We start from the raw sequence: 20,357 nt of genomic DNA, 5'->3' as shown, positions 1-20,357 counted from the left end.
TTAGTATGATAATCTCTAGGTCCATCCATGTTGCTGCAAATGGCATTATTCTTTTTTATGGCTGAGTAATATTCCTGTGTGTGTGTGTGTGTGTGTGTGTGTGTGTGTGTGTATTACATCTTCTCTATCCATTCACCTGTCAATGGATGGACATCTAGGTTGCTTCCATGCCTCGGCTATTGTAAATAGTGCTGCTGTGAACATAGGGGTGCATGTGTCTTTTTGAATTATAGTTTTGTCTGGGTATATGCCCAGGAGTAGGATTGCTGGATCATACGGCAACTCTAGTTTTTTGAGGAACCTCCATACTATTTTCCATAGTGGCTGCACCAATTTACATTCTCACCAACAGTGTAGGGAGGGTTCCCTTTTCTCCACACCCTCTCCGGCACTTATTATTTGTAGACTTTTTAATGATGGCCATTCTGACCAGTATGAGGTGGTACCTCATTGTAGTTTTGATTTGCATTACTCTAATAATTAGTGATGATGAGCATCTTTTTGTGTGCCTACTAAACTCCTGATTCTTTCAGTAAATATTTATTAAGTATTCACAGCAGCAGAAATACACAGACAAAACTCCCTGCTCTTAAGGAGATTACATCCTAGTGTTGATATTAACTACTAGTTCATATATATATTATATATATACATCCATTCATCCATAAGCAGTAGATAAAACTGTTTTGCATGGTTCCAAATTGTTTATCCTTTTGTAGCAATTTTTTTTGCTAGCAATTTCATTTGTTTCATGGTGTTTTTATGATTGATCCATGCCGACATATGTAGCCCTTGACTGCTCTATGGAATTTTATCAAATGGGGAATTCCCTGGTGGTCCACTGGTTAGGACTCCATGCTTTCACTGCCGGGGGCCGGGTTTGATCCCTGGTCAGGGAACTAGGATCCCGCAAGCCAAGCAGCATGGCCCCCAAAAAAGGATTCTATCAGATGAATGTTTCACAGTTCAGTCGTTCCCCTGTTGATGCACATTTTGGTTGTTTCCAGCTTGATTGACCACTTGCTTTTATACGCAATGTTCAGTGTTCTGCATATGTATAAGGAGAGTTTCTCTAGAGAAGTGTTTTTCTTTCTTTTTTTGAGGGGTTGGGTTGGGGTGTGGCTTGTGGGATCTTAGTTCCCTGACCAGGGGATCAAACCTGGGCCCTCGGCAGTGAAAGCTCAGAGTCCTAACCACTGGACTGCCAGGGAATTCCTGAGAAGTGTTTTTCAAACTGTGGGCTGCAACCAGCATAATTTAAAAGCAGAAAGAGAATGGAATAGAAGGTATTGGAATGGGATGGAAGAGAAGATATTAGTATAAGAGTAGTGCTTTGTAGAACTTTAGTTTTGGGGTAGGTGTGTACTAGATTTAAATGTAAAATGTATTTCTTACTTTGGACCATGGGCAAAAAATTTTCAAACTGCCCCTTCAGGGTTGTGTGCACAACCTTAACCTGACTGTTACTGAATTGCTCTCCAAAGTGGTGATGGCACTTACAGTCCCGAGTGTGGTATACTGGTGTCTCTGTTGTTCTCCGTTCTTCCCAAAAGTTTGTTTGGATGGACTTTAAAATTTTTGTCCATTGTTGAGTATGAAACAGTATCTCATTGTGGTTTTAATTTGCCTTTTCCTGATGGCTAGTGAGGTTGACGTTAATCCCTTTTTTTTTAAATACAGGAAAATTAATATACTTTATCTGCTAGATAGTAGATGAGTGTTGAAAATGGTAATGAGTGTAATCCTCAATGGTATATTATAAATACATTTCCCTGAATAGTTGAAATATCTTGACTTGCTAATACTAATGATTGACAGTTGAGGGGCTTAAGTGGTTTAATTTTATGAGTTTTCTCTTTATACACTGTAATCTGTGCTCAGTTCTGTAAACCCAAATCTTTGAATTTGGCAAAATGACCTTATATTTGTATTCATACAAGACCATCAGTAGCCATTACTGGTAGCATATTAATATTTTTATATATTTGTATAGATACCCGCCCAATATTTTTCTTTAAAAATATTATAATAAAAATATATGCATGTGGTATTTAAGAATATAAAAGGATAAAAAAATTAGTCTTTTTTTTCCTCCATTTCTCCTCCCCAGGAACAGCTACTTTAAAAAGATTCATATATGACCTCTTCGATGTATATACTTTATTATTGTTCTCTTTTCTTTTTTTGTTTCTAATTTTGTTTCTCAAATGACATTCTAGTCATTGTTCTGTAGCTGGCTTTTTCATCTACTTAATTATATATCTTAAAGATTTCTTATTTCAGCACATGAATTTTACCTTATTCCCGCATGCGTGCTGCAACTAAAAGATCCCCTGTGCCGCCACTAAGACGTGGCGCAGCCTAAATAAATAAATTTAAAAAAATTGAATCGATTTAAACTCCCAATAATGCTTCAGAATGAACTGGCCAGCATTTAATGCTAACTTGTAAAAGTGCTCACGTTGTTCAGTATGTATGTAGTTGTAGTTTGAATAGATACTGTTTTGTGGTTTCCAGCTAGATGATAGAATGTAGAATTTATGAACCTTTGTTTGCCTTTCTTCCTTTTACCTTAGAAAGCTAACAGACTTTAGCTTAATATAAAGCTAAATGAACTGTTAAATATTAGAATAATACATGCTTATCCAAAATCTTTCAGCATCTGTGAAAGCTGATATTTTAAAATTAGATATCAAATTAAATTAGACTACTGTTACTGTCTAAGTTAATTTACTACAAAAGAGTACTATCAACAGTTTTTTTTTAAACATTAACTGCTCTCACTGATAGTCTTGAAATGGCAATTTACTGAGTTTCTCATTATAAAAGGCTTGTATACAGTGTTAGATACTGTTTTAATCAGTACTCTTTTATTTGCAAGCAACAGAAAACCAACATGTTCACTTAAGCAAAAGGGGAGTGGTTTTTGGTTTGTGTGACTGGGAAATTTGCTTTTTAAAAATTTATTTATTTATTTATTGTCTGCATTGGGTCTTCATTGCTGTGCATGGGCTTTCTCTAGTTGCAGCGAGCGTGGGCTACTCTTTGTGGTGGTGCGTGGGCTTCTCACTGTGGTGGCTTTCTTGTTGCAGAACCTGGGCTCTAGGTGTGCGGGCTTCAGTAGTTGTGGCACGCGGGCTCTTGAGTGCAGGCTCAGTAGTTGTGGCGCACAGGCCTAGTTGCTCTGCAGCATATGGGATCTTCCTGGACCAGGGATCGAACCCATGTCCCCATGAACCCATTGGCAGGCGGATTCTTAACCATTGCGCCACCAGGGAAGTCCTGACTGGGAAATTTGAATGACAGGCTCTGTCAGTACTCGTGAGTTATCAATACTTATCTCCCATTTCTGCTTCTGTCTCTTGTCCTTATTCCCTTCTTCCACAAGGGAGGTAAAGGTGGGTTAGCCACATACAGCCTCTGGCCACCTTCATGGAAAGAATGGGCTTCAGAGCACTTCTCACTCAGCATCTGAATATAAAATCCCAGGCAAGACTCTCACTGGCCTGCCTTGCCAGTGATCAAGAGGTGGAATACTGTGTTTGGGGGCCCCATCAGAATCACATGGTGTAGGGGAAGGGTAATTCTCTAAAGGGAATGATGCTAGCAAATGCTTCCAATAAAACAAACGTGCCAGATCTTTCTTTGGCATAAGAGGTGGGTGTTCAGCTATGGAGGTGGAATGGATACCATGAATAGGTAAATTGTAGGGTAACAAATGATTCAAAGAAGGCTACGAGAATTCAGAAGAGTTTGGGGGAGTTAGAATAGCGTTTTGGAGGAAATGGTACCAGAGTTAAATCTTAGGGCGGTGGTGTTATGTTCCACACCAGTTGGTTTCTTTCTTCATAAGGTCACTTTTATTCATCTTTTTCTTCATTCCCACAGCCAGACTCTGAATCCAGGTCTTTATCTTCTGGGTAGTTGCAGAAGATGCCCTGTGTCTGGTTTGTTCCCCCTGTCCTATTCATTGTATACACTGAAGCCAGAGAAGTCTTTCTGGAACATTCTTCGCATGTCCCTGCCCTGCTCAAAAAGTCTTCATTACTTCATTCAAAGCCATCAACCTACATTACTGCCAGAATAAAGTGCTGTAAAAATGCCTACACCTAACATTTACGGATCCATGTTCTGATCCTAGAACTACTTTTCCAGCCTTTCCTTATGTAATCCTTTACTTGGACTCTGTTTGACAGCATTTTGCATAAACAGCTGAGAGGTACACAGGGACTGTTTCTATAAGCAGGTTTGTCTCATTTGGTGACTTGTGTTTCTTCTCCTGCACTTGAGGGTATTCCTCTAGGTTCAGTCTTCCCTTTAATCGTTTTCTGCTTTCTCTCATTTATACTTTTGCAAATGAGGCCCAAATAACTTCCAGAAGACAGTGAAATGGACTGGATTACCATCGTGATGCTTATTACTAGCATGGTGATTCTGTGATTTAATTGAATCTGCGAAAACGGCATCTTTGTAGTAGATGGATATTTGCTGAGATGGAGGAGGTTTCTTTCTTACGATGTAGGCTCACCAGCAAAGTCTGGCCCAGAGTGATCCCTTGGACTTTTTTCTGCAGAAACTAATGGATATAATCTTATTTGGAAAATCTTTCCAGTGAATGAATATGGGGGGGTGCATTGTATAAAATAAAAGATCTTGACCTTTTATATTCTTTAGCATACTTTCTTTTCCTGGTGCCCTGTACCCTTTTAGTTTGTACATGATGAGAATTCACTAGATGTGAGGAGGGCACAGCAATGGGGAAGGGAGGAGGCAGTTAAGAGGTGACCAGCAACCCAAAACCATAGTTAATAAAACTTAGTTAATAAAACAATAACACAAAAATAAATTTAATGTTAATTGATCTCATAAAAAGTCTGCTATTTAAAAGTACATTTCCTATTCTGTAAATATCATTGGAAATGCAGGCATGGGCATGGCAATTCTGGAGAAAATTGTTTCTTTCCATAAGTTTCTTATTAATACCTCATAGACTTGTTCAGAGGATTAAATGAGATCTGCTTGCTTGTTATGAACTAAGGTCTCAAGTGCTATATATTGATACATTTACATACATATATATTCCTGGACTGTACATTTCATAAATTGGCGAACAGGCACGCCTCCTGTTGCTTAATTTACAGCTAAAAATTATAATCTGTTGTCTGTTTCCTAAGTGAGTCCCGCTCCCCCTTTTTCTCCCAGTATTGGAACCCTGCTTCTCTTCTCTCTTCCTTACTTCTTCTTCCTTTCTGTCTCAGCCCTAACCTTGTGCTTCACTGTGGAACTCCCCATTACATGGCTCTCAGGAAGAACTGGCCAAGGAAAGGGTGCGCTGCACCAGAGAACTTCCTGTCTGATTGCTGAGAGGCATTTCTTAGTGCAGCTGGCACCATGTGCGATCTGTTACGCCTGTTCTCTTCTTTGGAGATGTCTTTTTCTCACTTATGTTCTTGTCAGATCTTTCACAAATGCACTGTTATTTTTTATCATGGTTACCTGTAAACCAGTTAACCCCTCTAGGTAATTGAGAACTGATTATAATTGTAATTTTTTTTTTACTTCTAGTTTGGGATATAATGGGAACACTTTAAATTTAGATTTTCTGTAGACTTAAAGATTAGAGCTAAATCATTGCTTCTTGGTATTATTTTAATTTGACAGTTACTGGAAAAATAGAAGTATGCTTCTCTCTTTTTGGGGCTATATGTCCAAATAGGAAAAACCTTAGTTTGTAGAAATGATGTATTGATTTGTAATTATACCATTTCTTTATTTACAGGTAGGCGAAAACCGAGAGTACATCGGCCTCGTTCTCCAATATTGGAAGAAAAAGACATCCCACCCCTTGAATTTCCCAAGTCCTCTGAGGATTTAATGGTGCCTAATGAGCATATAATGAATGTTATTGCCATTTATGAGGTACTGCGGAACTTTGGTACAGTTTTAAGGTTATCTCCTTTTCGCTTTGAGGACTTTTGTGCAGCTCTGGTGAGTCAAGAGCAGTGCACACTTATGGCGGAGATGCACGTAGTGCTTTTGAAAGCAGTTTTGCGTGAAGAAGACACCTCCAATACTACCTTTGGACCTGCCGATCTGAAAGATAGCGTGAATTCCACGCTGTATTTCATCGATGGCATGACGTGGCCAGAGGTGCTGCGGGTGTACTGTGAGAGTGACAAGGAGTACCATCATGTCCTTCCTTACCAAGAAGCAGAGGACTATCCTTATGGACCAGTAGAGAACAAAATCAAAGTTCTGCAGTTCTTAGTCGATCAGTTTCTTACCACAAACATTGCTCGTGAGGAGTTGATGTCTGAAGGGGTGATCCAGTACGATGACCACTGTAGGGTTTGTCACAAACTCGGGGATTTGCTTTGCTGTGAGACCTGCTCAGCAGTGTACCATTTGGAATGTGTGAAGCCGCCTCTCGAGGAGGTGCCAGAGGATGAGTGGCAGTGTGAAGTCTGTGTAGCACATAAGGTTCCTGGTGTGACTGACTGCGTTGCTGAAATCCAAAAAAACAAACCATATATTCGACATGAACCTATTGGATATGACAGAAGTCGGAGGAAATACTGGTTCTTAAACCGAAGACTCATAATGTGAGTAAATCTGGTCTTAAATTTTTGTATGTATTTAAAATTAAGCCAACTTCCTTCATGATTGATGTAGAGCTGTGCTGCTGATGTGATATAAACCTTGGTGATTTAATAATGAGTTGTATAGTTTAATAATTTCTAACTTGAAAGAATATGTACATTAAAACAGTTTTTAAAATTGTAAGGAAAGAAGGGTGTATGAAAAAAAGCAAAATACACACCATTGTACTCAATGCCTAGGATGGAAAGCAGAACGTTACTTACTAGGTGGGATGCCACATGCTATTGTGGGCCCTTCGCCCGTTAGATTCCCTGCAGCCCACCATGAGGTAATCTGCATCCTAACTTTGGTGTTAGGATTTTCTTGCTTCTCTTTTTAGTTTTACTATATTTGTATATAAAATGGAGCAGCAAGAACAAAGAAACTGTCTAAGGAAAGATCAGTGCTGCCATGATTGATTGCAGCCTCCCAGGAGAAGCCCAACCTGAGGGTTTTCACGAGATTCTTCCAGGCAGGACAGTGGGAAGGGCGGGAGGAAGTCTGGGGAAGTGAGGGTGCTTGGCAGGGTTGTAGTGTGGACTTGGTTTTGGACATCCTGTAGAAGTATGGCCAGAGGGAGTGGGTTACTTTGTATTTTCAGCTTCTAAAGCTTTTCTTTTTAAAATATTTTGTTTATTCATTCATTCATTCGTTTATTTATTTATTTTCTTTTGGTTGCGCTGTGTGACATGTGGGATCTTAGTTCCCCGACTAGGGATCGAACACCCTGTACACCCTGCAGTGGAAGCACGGTGTCTTGACCACTGGACCACCAGGGAAGTCCTCAGCTTCTAAAGTTTTCAAAGCCTTCTTCAAGCTCTCAGAATTAGGTCAAATCAGAAAATTTGTGGTGAGATGAAATGAAAGAGCAGGCATAGAGAAGAGAGAAGGAACTTCATCAGCACATGGTCAGGCCAAGCCAGGTACAGAGAAGTATCTTAGCCAGGTCCACCTTTAGTTTTTAAAGATGGTACAGAGTAAACAGCGAATTTCAGAATTTTGTACAGTTGTCTTCTTGTAGTGTTGCTGTTGAGAAATCTGAATCCATTCATTGATTCTTTGTATATAACCACTTTGGACTTACCTGGAAACTTGTAGAATCTTCTCTTTGCCTTCAGGGTTTTCTGCAGTTTCCGAGTGATAGGGCCTTGTGTGGGTCTGTTTTCATCCATTGTGTGTGTGGTGGGCACTTGCAATCTGACAGTTGAGTCAGTTCTGAGAACTTCCCTTGAGGACTTCCTCCTCTCCTTTTGCCTGTTGTATTTATCTTGAACTATTACTTTATTGAATGTTGGGCTTCCTATTTTGGTCTTCTGATTTTATCTTTTCACTCCAGTTTTCCTCTTTGTCTTTGTCCTCTTTGGAATGTGTGTGTGTGTGTGCGCGCGCGCGCGCGTGTGTGTTACTCAATTTTTCTAGATTTCCTTATCTTGATCTTCAAGCCCTACTATTTATTTTTTATATTCTATCACATTTTTATTTTCTAAGAGCTCTTTTGCTCTTAAAATCATCCTCCTTTTTAAAAAATAAAATCAAATCTTAGTTTTTTGTTTTTTGGAAATAATAATTTCTCTTTCGAGGATGTTATTGATAGTTTTTTCATGTGTTTTTCCCCACAGTGAATGGTCTGTGTTTCTTCCAGGCTGCTGCTTCCTGCTGTGTGTATTGGTCTGTCTCTTCCATCCTCAGATGTCTATTAATCCTTAATTTTCTGCTCCTGATTAGCACTGCGGGATTATACAGCTGATTGGAAGTTCTGAGCAAGTGTGTAGGCCATATCAATTTTGAGCTTAATCGTTGGGTGATTTTCTTAATCTTTTTTCTTGGTGGTCCCTGATGTCACTCACTATCTTTAGTCCTTCCTTCTGAGCTGGTCAGGTGACCCAGAGAGGCCTTCTCTGGTGTTCTGCTTGGAGCATGAGGGTTTGACTGGCTGGGTGGTGGAGGCGGGCTGCATTTACTATGCACACCGCATTTACTGTGTACATAGCCACTCCAACCAAGCCACCTTGGTTTTCTGTACAGTACCTTTGTTCACACCTGCGCCTGGTGTCCCCTGGGCCAGAGAACCTCACTTTTACCTCCTGTAGAGACTAAACCTTTAGTGGCTTGAAGTGGATTGATAGGTGGCCTTGGGATCTGCTCCTAAAACAGCTTTCAAGCACTTCTCTGCTGTCGATACTCCCCTCCTCATTTTGGTGATTGTTGGTTCTCAGCTCCACCCTTTACGTTTCGGATTGGGCTTTCTTGGCTCTGATTAAAGGCGGTTATCACTTGTCCATTTGCTTTCCTGCTTCCAAAAATTTTTTTGTTGTCTCTCTTATTTTCTCTAATCTTGTAAGTTTAAACCTTTAAAAATATTTCTTTAGTGGTTTTAAGAGGGTTTCAAGAGGGAGCAAACTGAGATGTGTGGATTCAGTCTTTTACCTTAATCCAGAAACTGATATGAGAAACAGTATATGAAGTTTTAAAAGTTTTAAATATACAAAGTATATTTTGTATGATTTGGTTTGGATCAGTTATTTTAAAATTTTGTATAATTTTTTTTGTTTTTTGCCCCCGTATCTCCCAAATATCTGGTTGTGGTGTTTATTGTGCCACCTTTCTCATATCATGCTATGGAGATGTAGCATGGAAACTTGTGTTGGCGAGGTCAGTACAAATGGAAAGATGACTGTAACCACATTTTGGTTTGAAGCTTAATGCAGTTTTTCATTCTATGTGAAAAGTCAGTGAGACTGCCTTTCAGGGAGCCTGGTGCTTGTACTCTCTAGATGTTCAGCACAGCAGTTTACAGACCCTATCCACTCAGTCTCATGTGCCTTCCCGGAAGGTCTCAGAGTCATCAGGATTGCTGTGAACAAATCAGGAAGTAAATGAAATTTATTCTGTGCTCCTGTTCTCCCATTCTTTTGTTCCCTTCCCTATCCTGCCTTTCTTCACCCTTTTTGGATGTTCATTCTCACTGCCTCTCACTTCATTCCCTGTGCTGCTGTTTTGGGCCCCAGACATCCCAAAGGTGTTTTGTCCACATATAGGTAGGCCTTGACATCTGTAATGTAAGGCTTATCACACAATAATCAATGGTGTAGGCCTTGGTGTTAGGGACCTATAGGTGGAACTAGTTGCTGATGGGTTAGTAATAACAATAGCCAACATCAACATTTATTCAGCACTTAATATATGCTGTACAGTTTTTTTGTTTGTTTTTTACATATTATATTTACGTAGGAAAAAAAGGAAGTTAAAATTTCAACAACTTTTTTTTTTTTTTAAACAAAAAGTATATCCCCAGCCAGGAAAATGGGTAAATCTAGAGAGATCCTCAAGGAGTTTATTAAACTGTCAACTTGCCCTACGGACAGTAACAGATTTAATTTATCATTGGATTGAAAAGTTCATTTTTATTTTTATATAACCTAAATAGTAAATTTGCCTTTTCTCTGAAAATTTTATACACAATTTTATAACCTTCAAAAATGACAATAAAAAATCAAATTATGTTTATAAATTTTTGTTATTTCAGTATATAAGAACCTTTTACTTTCTTTTTGACATTTATGGTTTCACAATATATATCTTAAATTTGTATGTTTACTTTTTTTTTTTGTCTTTATCCAGGTCATTTATTACTAGACAGTTGTCATACAGAGTGGTTAAATATTAAAGCTCTGAAACTAGCCCTGGTTTGCATTCCTGGCCTTGTTAATTACAAGTTCTGTGTCATATTAAAGCACCTACAACCCTTCTAAGCCTGATTTTTTTCACCTATAAAATGAGAATTGTCATGGCTTCATGAATTGTGAATGCTTGTATGTTTATTTATTTATAAAATTTATTTATTTATTTATTTATTTTTGGCCGCGTTGGGTCTTTGTTGCTGCATGCGGGCTTTCTCTAGTTGCGAGGAGCGGGGGCTACTCTTTGTTGCGGTGCGCAGGCTTCTCATTGTGGTGGCTTCTCTTGTTGCAGAGCACAGGCTCTAGGCGCGTGGGCCTCAGCAGCTGTGGCAGGTGGGCTTAGCAGCTGTGGCTCGTGGGCTCCAGAGCGCAGGCTCAGCAGTTGTGGCACACAGGCCCAGTTGCTCCACGGCATGTGGGATCCTCCTGGACCAGGGCTCGAGCCCGTGTCCCCTGCATTGGCATGTGGATTCCCAACCACTGCGCCACCAGGGAAGCCCCTGTATGTTTACTTTAGTAATCAAGACACTATTTGTGAAGTATACCTAGTATTTTTATTATTCTGTTATTTACTTTAACAGCTTTATTGAGTTGGGTTTTTTTTTGTTTTTGGCTGCGCTGTGCTGCTTGCGGGGATCTTAGTTCCCCGACCAGGGATCAAACCTGTGCCCCCTGCAGTGGAAGCGCAGGGTCCTAACCCCTGGACCACCAGGGGATTCCCTGAGCTGTTTATTAATTTATGTATTATAAAATTCTATTGTTGTAGATATACAATTCTATAATTTTAGTAAATTAGCACTGAAAGTCCCACATCCCAGGAAACATTTTCTTCTGAGACAAATCCAAGTGGTTGGTTACTCCACATTTCAGTCATTCTGAAAGTGGTCTCATATCTGTTTACAGTTAATCTTACTCCCATTCTCAGCCTTAGAAAATCACTCTGCTGTTTGTATAAATTTGCTTTTTCTAAACATTTCATATAAAAAGAAACATATAATAATATTATTTTGTATCTCAGTTCTTTCACTTAGAATAATGTGTGCCTTACAGTTTTCTAATAAGCATTTTGTATATACTTTTTTTCATTAACCCTCACAACAACCCAGTAATGTGGGTACTATTTTTGTACATTTTATAGATGAAGAACTAAACTCAGAGAAGTTAAATAACTTGCTCTAGGACTTGCCCAAGACTCTATAGCTATTAGGAAGTAGGACCTAGAATTATTTTTTCAGGACCTATTTATAAGAATATTCTCTTTTCTTGTTTCTTCTTTTCTTTTTTTTGACCACACTGTGCGGCTTGCAGGATCTTAGTTCCCCGACCAGGGATTGAATCCGGGCCAAGGCAGTGAAAGTGTGGAGTCCTAACCACTGGACCACCAGGGAACTCCCAAGAATATTTTCAATAGCTAATTTTATACTGTAGTCTAGTTTCCAAGCCATCATCTTGAGAAGTCGGCAATTTGCCTTGTTTTAGCTGTTAAAAGCAATGCTCATAACTGGGGGGAGAAAGATAGTATAATGGTTTTGGCTCTGTTGGGACTGGGTTTTTCTGAGATCTTATAAATTTGAAACACAGGCATTTTTAGAAAATATGACATAAATTAAGTGATGTTTCAAAAAAGTCCTGTTTCTTGATAATTCAATATCAGTATATAAAACAACACTCAGACAAGTAGAAGACCCTTTGAATGTGGTTAAATAGGTGCAAAGCTTTAAAATTACAGGAGTGAAAGGACTTAAGAAGGTACCCATGCATGGATTCGTGGTACATTACCAATGAAATGAAATAATCTACTTTTCTAAATAGAACAAATTCTTTAAATTACATGTTTGTCAGGGAAACTATTCACTTACATTTATTTGCTTTAAAAGCTTTAGTCATAATCTCTCAAACTGCCTTTCTTATTGCGTAATAAAGTACACAGAATTTAATGAAAATCTCAGATGAACAAGTATGATACTTTTTTTCATGTGTTGTGACATTTTGACTATTTTCTTTGTAAAAAGTCAGATACAAAGATTTTTTCAATTTTTAAAAATATTTATTTATTTATTTGGTTGCGCTGGGTCTTAGTTGTGGCTCACCAGCTCCTTAGTTGCAGTACGTGGGCTCCTTATTTGTGGTATGTGAACTCTTAGTTGCAGCATGTGTGTGGGATCTAGTTCCCTGACCAGGGATCGGACCCAGGCCCCCTGCATTTGGAGCACCACCAGGAAAGTCCCTAAATATCATTGTTAATAATAATTGTTCCTTGTGAATAATTTGAGTAAATGTGAGATTTTACATCATTTTAAAATTTAGATCAAAACAATTTCCGTTTAAGCGCCCCCTTGTGGTAGATGATATGTGGACTACTGATGAAAGTTTTGAAACCATTGTAAATTGCTCAGCTTATGTTATGTGGAGATCTGGTATATGTTTTCCCTGGAAGCCCAGAAGCTTAAAATGATAAATCAGTGGACTTATTGCCCAAGGGGGTTATGTCTAAAACAAAGTCTGGGGCAGTGAACACTTTAATTGTGATACCAATAGTTTATAGAAACTATTTTCCTCTTACTGCTTTTATTTGTTTAATACTCATTTAAAAATGTTATTTGAATAGGTTAGGGAATAAAAGAAAAGTTTTTAAACATCAGTTTATAGTCTACCTGAGGAACCAGGATACTTACTGAGCAAACAATTTAGAGATCAATTTCAATCTGTTATGTAAGAGAGCCAGTCTTTCTTAAATATTGCTTTCATTCTATCAGTCCTTTGCTCTCAAATTGGGACTTCTAGTAAAATAGGAACTGCCAGATTAGACTAGCACCGTTTCCTGTCACTGTCTGTTCTGAATAAAATTACCTTGAACACAGCATTTTAAAGCTCTGCATTTTTTCATTTTCCAGATGAACTAATTTATGCTTTTTAACCTGTACAGCTTTCCACCTGCACCTCCATCTTCTAGCCATAAGCCACCTATTTACTTGCTGACTCAGTTGCCATCAGACCTACGCCTGTAATCCTTCTGCCTGTGCCCAGTTCTGCATACCAGCAGCCTCCTGGACAAGTCCACATAGCAGGCACCTCAGATACAACATGTCTAAAACTGCATGCATCACTTGCCCCCATTACCTACCCTTCATTCAGTGTTGCCATCTTAGTAAATGGGATCACCATCCTACTGGCTGCTCAGGCTAGAAACCTGGGAATAGTCTTTTGTCCTATGTTGTTTGTTATATCTTTTAATTACCTCTTAAATATTGAATCCATTTCTCTCCATTCTCACTGTCAACATCATCTTGATTAGACTAGTTTAGTAGTCTCCAAACTGGTGTATGTGTAACTCCCCAATTCTCTTCTCTGTTCCATAGCTGGATGATTTTTTTTTTAATATTTATTTATTTATTTTGGCTGCATCAGGTCTTTGTTGTGGCACACGGGATCATTGAGTTGCGGCATGCGAACTCTTAGTTGCAGCATGTGGGATCTAGTTCCCCGACCAGGGATTGAGCCTGGGCCCTCTGCATTGGGAGCATGGAGTCTTAGCCACTGGACCACCAGGGAAATCCCCATAGCTGGATTATTTTTAAAACAGCCATTCTGATCAGGTCTTTTCCCCCCAAGTTTAAAAACCTTTCAATTACATACTTCCATTTGCTCTTAACAGAAAGTTCACAGATCCCTAATTTTGTGTATTTATTTCTTTTGCTTCCCACCACCCAAAACAAAATCAATAAAAAGCAAACTAAAAACCCGCAAAGCCTTTCGACTAACTTATCCCTCAAGTCAGCCTATTTATGCCATTTCCTAGGGCTTTTTCCCCTGAATTTCTCTCCCTCTTGCACCGTGAAACACATCTTTTTTTTTAAAACACCCATTAAACTTGTAATTATTTGTTTTAAGGTAAATATCATATACTTCATCAGATGAAGAACATAATAGCAACCCTGCAGATTGCACCCACCACGTGCTGTCAGTGTTCGAAGCACTTTATGTGTTTTATCCTCACAACAGCATTTTGATGTAAGTACTGTCACCCCATTTTTCAGAGGGAGAAGTTGAGGCAAGAGAGAGGTTAAGTAATTTATCCAGTATCATACAACTAGTAAGTGGCAGAATCAGAATTCAGTCCCAGGCATTGTGACTCCAGAATGTGTGCTTTTAACCTCCTTGGGCTGCCTTTAATCCCTGACTCCTGAACCGCATTAGTTTCCTGTGGCTGCTGTAACAAGGCAAAGTGAGAGATTAATTTTCTCACAGTTCTGGAGGCTAGAAGTAAAAAATCAAGGTGTCAGTGGGCCCACTCCCTCCAAAGGCTCTAGGAAAGAATTTTTTTCTTGCCCTTTACAGCTTCTAGTGCCCCAAGTGTTCCTTGGTTTGCTGGCAGCATAATTCCAATCTCTGCCAACCTCTGTCTCTTCAAGAAAGTCTAGGCCTTTTCTGTCAAGTGCCTCAAAATTCTTCCAGCCTTTTCCCATTTCCAGTTCCTAAGCCAATCCCACGTTTTTAAGTATCTGTTATAGCAGCACTTCCTTTCCCAGTATCAAAATCTGTTTTAGGGGACTTCCCTGGTGGTGCAGTGGTTAAGAATCTGCCTGCCAATGCAGGGGACACGGGTTCGAGCCTGGTCTGGGAAGATCCCACGTGCCGTGGAGCAACTAAGCCTGTGTGCCACAACTGCTGAGCCTGCAGTCTAGAGCCCACAAGCCACAACTACTGAGCCTGCATGCCACAACTACTGAAGGCCGCATGCCACAACTACTGAGCCTGCACTCTAGAGCCCACGAGCCACAACTACTGAGCCCGCATGCCACAACTACTGAAGGCTGCATGCCACAACTACTGGGCCTGCGCTCTAGAGCCTGCGAGCCACAACTACTGAGCCCTCGTGCCACATCTACAAAGCCCGCATGCCACAGCTACTGAGCCCACGCTCTAGAGCCTGTGAGCCACAACTACTGAGCCCGCGTGCCACAATTACTGAAGCCCGCATGCCACAACTACTGAGCCTGCACTCTAGAGCCCGTGAGCCACAACTGCTGAGCCCGCGTGCTACAACTACTGAGCCTGCACTTTAGAGCCCGTGAGCCACAACTGCTGAGCCCGCATGCCACAACTACTGAGCCCGCGCTCTAGAGCCTGTGGACCACAACTGCTGAGCCCGCGAGCCACAACTACTGAAGCCCTCATGCCACAACTACTGAGCCTGCGCTCTAGAGCCCGGGAGCTACAACTACTGAAGCCCGCGCGCCTAGAGCCCATGCTCCACAACAAAGAGAAGCCACTGCAGTGAGAAGCCCGTGCGCCACAACTACTGAAGCCCTCATGCCACAACTACTGAGCCTGCGCTCTAGAGCCCACGAGCCACAACTACTGAAGCCCGCGCACCTAGAGCCCATGCTCCGCAACAAAGAGAAGCCACTGCAGTGAGAAGCCCACACACCACAATGAAGAGTAGCCCCCACTTGCCACAACTAGAGAAAGCCCACGCGCAGCAACAAAGACCCAATGCAGCCAAAAAAATAAGTTAAAAAATTAAATCATAAAAAAAAAAGCATGAAATCAAAATCTGTTTTAGTTTCCTAGGGCTGCCATAACAAATTGACCATAAAATGAGTTGTTTAAAGCAACAGGAATTTATTCTCTCGCGATTCTGGCAGCTAGAAGTTTGAAACCAGTGTCAGCAGGATTGTTTCTTTCTGGAGGCTCAGGGAGACTCTGTTCCATGCCTGTCTCCTAGCTTCTGGTGGTTGCTGGCCTTCCTTGGTGTCTCCTGGCTCATAGGCAAAGGCACATGACTCGAATCTCTGCCTCCATCTTCACATCACCTTCTCCACGTGTCTCTTTGAATCCTCTCCTCCTCTTGTAAGGATAGCAGTCATTTGATTTAGGGCTCACCCTAAATCCAGAATGATTTCATCTCAAGATCCTTAGCTAATTACATCTGCAAAGACCATATTTCCAAATAAGGTCACATTCTACAGTTTCAGGTGGACATAACTTTTTGTCAACCCACCACACTAGCGTTCCTCACTCTTATTAGTTTCTGTGGGTTTGTTTAGAAATGAAACTCAAAACGTACTGTTAGTCATTAACCTCTTACTTATCTTGGCTAAGTAAAAGCCAAACAGACTTTAAAATGTAGGCATATAATCTGTAAGTTTGCTATTAATTGTATTTTTGGCCCATATTTTCATTCCATTCTGTCCTCCCCTGTGACTTCAGGGAAGCCAGGCCAGTTTGGGTGTGCAGAAGGAACGTTGTAGAGACAGAGCTTCTGTAGAAACCAAATTCTAACCCCATAAACAAAGGTACTTACAAATTGATGTATATTCATCTAGGAAAGCAGTTGTCACTTTTACAATTAGAACAGATAATCTTGGTTATATAAACTGTGTAAACGTGCCCAAGTACATCAATATTAAAACTTCTTTGAAAGCATTAGCTGTTATTGTTCACTCAGTTTTGCTACTTTATGCTTTTGATGAATTTATCCTTCTGTAGCTTCAAGAAGAAAATAAATGGTCATTGTTGAGTATTATCTTTGATGAGCAGAATGAAAAATAGAGCTATTTTTACTTTTTTTTTTTTTTAATATATATTTTTGGCTGCATCGGGTCTTAGTTGCGGCATGTGGGATCTTTCGTTGCATCTTGTGGGCTTCTCTCTAGTTGTGGCATGCTGGCTCCAGAGCGCATGGGCTCTGTAGTTGTGGCATGTGGGCTCAGTAGTTGTGGGTGTGGGCTTAGTTGCCCCGCTTCATGTGGGATCTTAGTTCCCCAACCAGGGATTGAACCCGTGTCCCTTGCATTGGAAGGCGGATTCTTAACCACTGGACCGCCAGGGAAGTCCCCCAATAGAGCTGTTTTTAGAGGGACATTGACAAAACTGTACATTTAGGGGAAGAATATCAGGGTAGTGACGACTGGAAAACATGCTGTATGAGGAATAAAGTATTTGAGCATGTTTGGCCTGAAAAGAAAAAAAATGGGGTAAAATTATAGATGTTGTGAAAGAGTTGATGGACTGTGTGTGGAGGAGGCATTAGGTTTATTTCAGAGAATTCTAGCAGGCAGAATCAGGATGGACTGGTGGAAACACTAGGTGTGTGTCATCTCTTAAAAGGAAAAAACTTTCTAACAGAGCAGTTCCAATCTAGAATAGACTGCCACCACATAAAGTTGTGAATTCTCTGTTAAGATGAAAATTAAGATTAAAATTAAGTGTTCTCCGTTAAGATGGAAATTATGCAGATGCCAGCATGGGCTAAGTCAGTCAACTGATAAGGACCCTTTTAGTAGCCTGTGAGTTGCTTGAAAAATTGGACAGAATGTCCATTTAATTAAATTTGTTCCCATAGCATCTCACTTTCGTGTAGAAATCTTATGCTTATAAATTGTTTTCTACCCCAAAAACGTTTTTATGTAGAATGTTTTTCTTGTTCCATTGAAATTTGTAGATATTTCTGAATCAAGAGGAAAAAAGCAAACAAGGAAAGAATTTGATATCATTAAACAGATGGAAAATCCTTAAGATTGAAATCTTAGAAAACAAAGAATTAGGCTGACCTGTAACTCTTGTGCTCCGTCAAAGCTCACTATGTACTTTTTATTTATTTATTATTTATTTTTGGCGGCATTGGGTCTTTGTTGCTGCGTGGGCTTTCTCTAGTTGAGGCGAGGGTAGGCTACTCTTCCTTGCGGTGCGCGGGCTTCTCATTGCAGTGGCTTCTCTTGTTGCAGAGCTCAGGCTCTAGGCGCATGGGCTTCAGTAGTTGTGGTACGTGGGCTCAGTAGTTGTGGCTCGTGGGCTCTAGAATGAAGACTCAGTACTTGTGGCACACGGGCTCAGCCACTTCACAGCATTTGGGATCTTCCCGGACCAGGGCTCAAACCCGTGTCCCCTGCATTGGCAGGCGGATTCTTAACCACTGCGCCACCAGGGAAGCCCCCTATTAATCTTTTTATTTAGAGGATTCTGACATCTTTAACATTTTAAATTGGAGTAGACCATGGTTCTCACTCAGTCATAAAAAGTCAGTAGAAATACCCACTGTAGAGTGAAATCTAGAGCAGCTTAAAAAAATGATTTTCAGAAATTTTTGTAAAAAGCTTCTAACAGAAATATATTAATATCATATGTCAGCAGATGCTGATTTGAAAGAGGGAAAACAGGGACCCTTTATTAATCTCTTTTTCTTTAAAATTTTTGATAATTTTGATATCCTTTTATTTATCCATGATTTAATATATCCCTTCTTTGTTCAGAATTATTGAATGTCTCATTCCTGGAATTCTGCTACATTTTAATTTATTTACTACCTTACTAGTAACAATAATATTTTCTATTTATTGATTGCTAATGATGTTTTCCAGGCACTATGATAGATGCCTTATTATAATACCTTTATTTACCTTATAGTATCTTACAGTGTCCCTCAAGACAGGTACTGTTGTCCTCATTTTACCAGTGAGGTGAATAAAATGTCTCAGAGGCTCAGAGGAGTTGTGTCTTGTCCCCGTTCACATATCTCATTTAAAGCCATATCTTTAAGAAAGTGCTCTTCTTTCAGCTTTGTGAGTTTGCCTTTGAGCAGACAGGAATGTTAGACTCTTTCTTGTTAGGTACCTCACACATACTCCTGAATTCTTCTGAATGAGAGAAGAACTAAGTCACATATGTTTCTTGAAGTCTGGTCCTAGACATTAATTTGCCTTGTGTTTTTAGTTATTAGTGTTGAAGTCTCCACCTCCATTACAAGTGACTGGCATCTTTAGAGAGATTTAAGCAGGAAAAGAAGCTGCTGTGCTCTTCTTCTCTCCAGTTTGAGCTTTGATTGTCCGTTAAGAAAGAGGGATGAGGCATTGTTACTTGATTGAGATGACTCCTTCAGGGACCAGAATTTAGCAGAGCATTTACACCATTTGGATGGAAATGTTTCTAAACTATACTGTAATGTGAACCTGCTCTGTACCTGCCAAGTACTGAACATAGTTTAAATATTTCTGGTTATTCTGCTCCTCGCATTTTTACAGTGATGATCTTAAAGTTGATTGAAGTGTAACCAAGACTGTCCTCCACCAAGTACTCACACGCTCTGAATTTTAAGGTCATGTTTCTGCATGTCATGTTTTTAGATATCTTTCTTTGCTGCTATACTAATTCCTCTCTTCCCACTACTACAAGCAAATTATTTTATCCTAAGCTGCTATGGGCTAGGAAATCAAAATAATTAGAGGTTCAAATAAAATGAGTACCTTGAGTTTGAATGAGACTTGATAGGATCCCTTATGAGCAAATATACTGAGCTTTAGTGCACAATCTTCGTGTGTTTTAACTTCCACTGGATAGATAAAATTGTCAGGTAAGTGCCATTTTGTCTAACATCAAAGTGTTTTTGTGCTTTTTTTAAACAGAGAAGAAGATACGGAAAATGAAAATGAAAAGAAAATTTGGTACTACAGCACAAAGGTCCAGCTTGCAGAATTAATTGACTGTCTAGACAAAGATTACTGGGAAGCAGAACTCTGCAAAATCCTAGAAGAAATGCGTGAAGAAATCCACCGGCACATGGACATAACTGAAGACCTGACCAATAAGGCTCGGGGCAGTAATAAATCCTTTCTGGCGGCAGCTAATGGTGAGAGGGAAATTTTCTTATTTTACTTTTTGTTACATTTCCTGGTATGAAATCACTACAAAATATGAAAATATATTAAAATTTTCAAGTATGATTATTTTAATTCTCTATATTTCATTTTCTCAAGAGGACCTTGTTCATCCTAACATAAATTGGGGATCCTGTGCATTTTAGTGTTTTGTACCTTGCCTTGCTCATTACTGATGTTCCCCAAATTATATTTGTTTCTTTCTTTAATTCAAGAATTTTATTAATAAACCTTTTAGGGAGTCCTATTTTTAATTATGAGAAATGGTATTCCTTTAAAATTTACTCTTTGCTTTCTTATTTTCTAATAAACTTTTAATTTTAGAATAATTTTAGAGTTACAGAAAAGTTGCTAAGATAACACAGAGGGTTTCACGTACCCT

At 39.6% G+C, this 20,357-nt stretch overlaps 1 protein-coding gene across 18 annotated transcripts in view; it reads left to right on the top strand.

Moving 5' to 3' along the window:
• Positions 1-20,357, top strand: part of BPTF (bromodomain PHD finger transcription factor) — a 132,456-nt gene that overhangs the window by 27,562 nt on the left and 84,537 nt on the right. For all 18 annotated transcript variants that reach the window (XM_030762077.2, XM_089901433.1, XM_089901442.1 and 15 more), the window contains exons 2-3: positions 5,780-6,602; positions 19,724-19,947. In XM_030762077.2, coding sequence (XP_030617937.2) covers positions 5,780-6,602; positions 19,724-19,947 — 1,047 coding nt within the window. The remainder of the gene's footprint in view (positions 1-5,779; positions 6,603-19,723; positions 19,948-20,357) is intronic.

Source organism: Delphinapterus leucas, chromosome 19 (assembly GCF_059928025.1).
Source record: "Delphinapterus leucas isolate spDelLeu-1000000601 "Yukka" chromosome 19, BTC_Dleu_Yukka2, whole genome shotgun sequence".
NCBI lineage: Eukaryota > Metazoa > Chordata > Mammalia > Artiodactyla > Monodontidae > Delphinapterus > Delphinapterus leucas.
The sequence above is the reverse complement of the archived record's forward strand: the minus strand, read 5'-3'. Positions and strand labels throughout refer to the sequence as shown.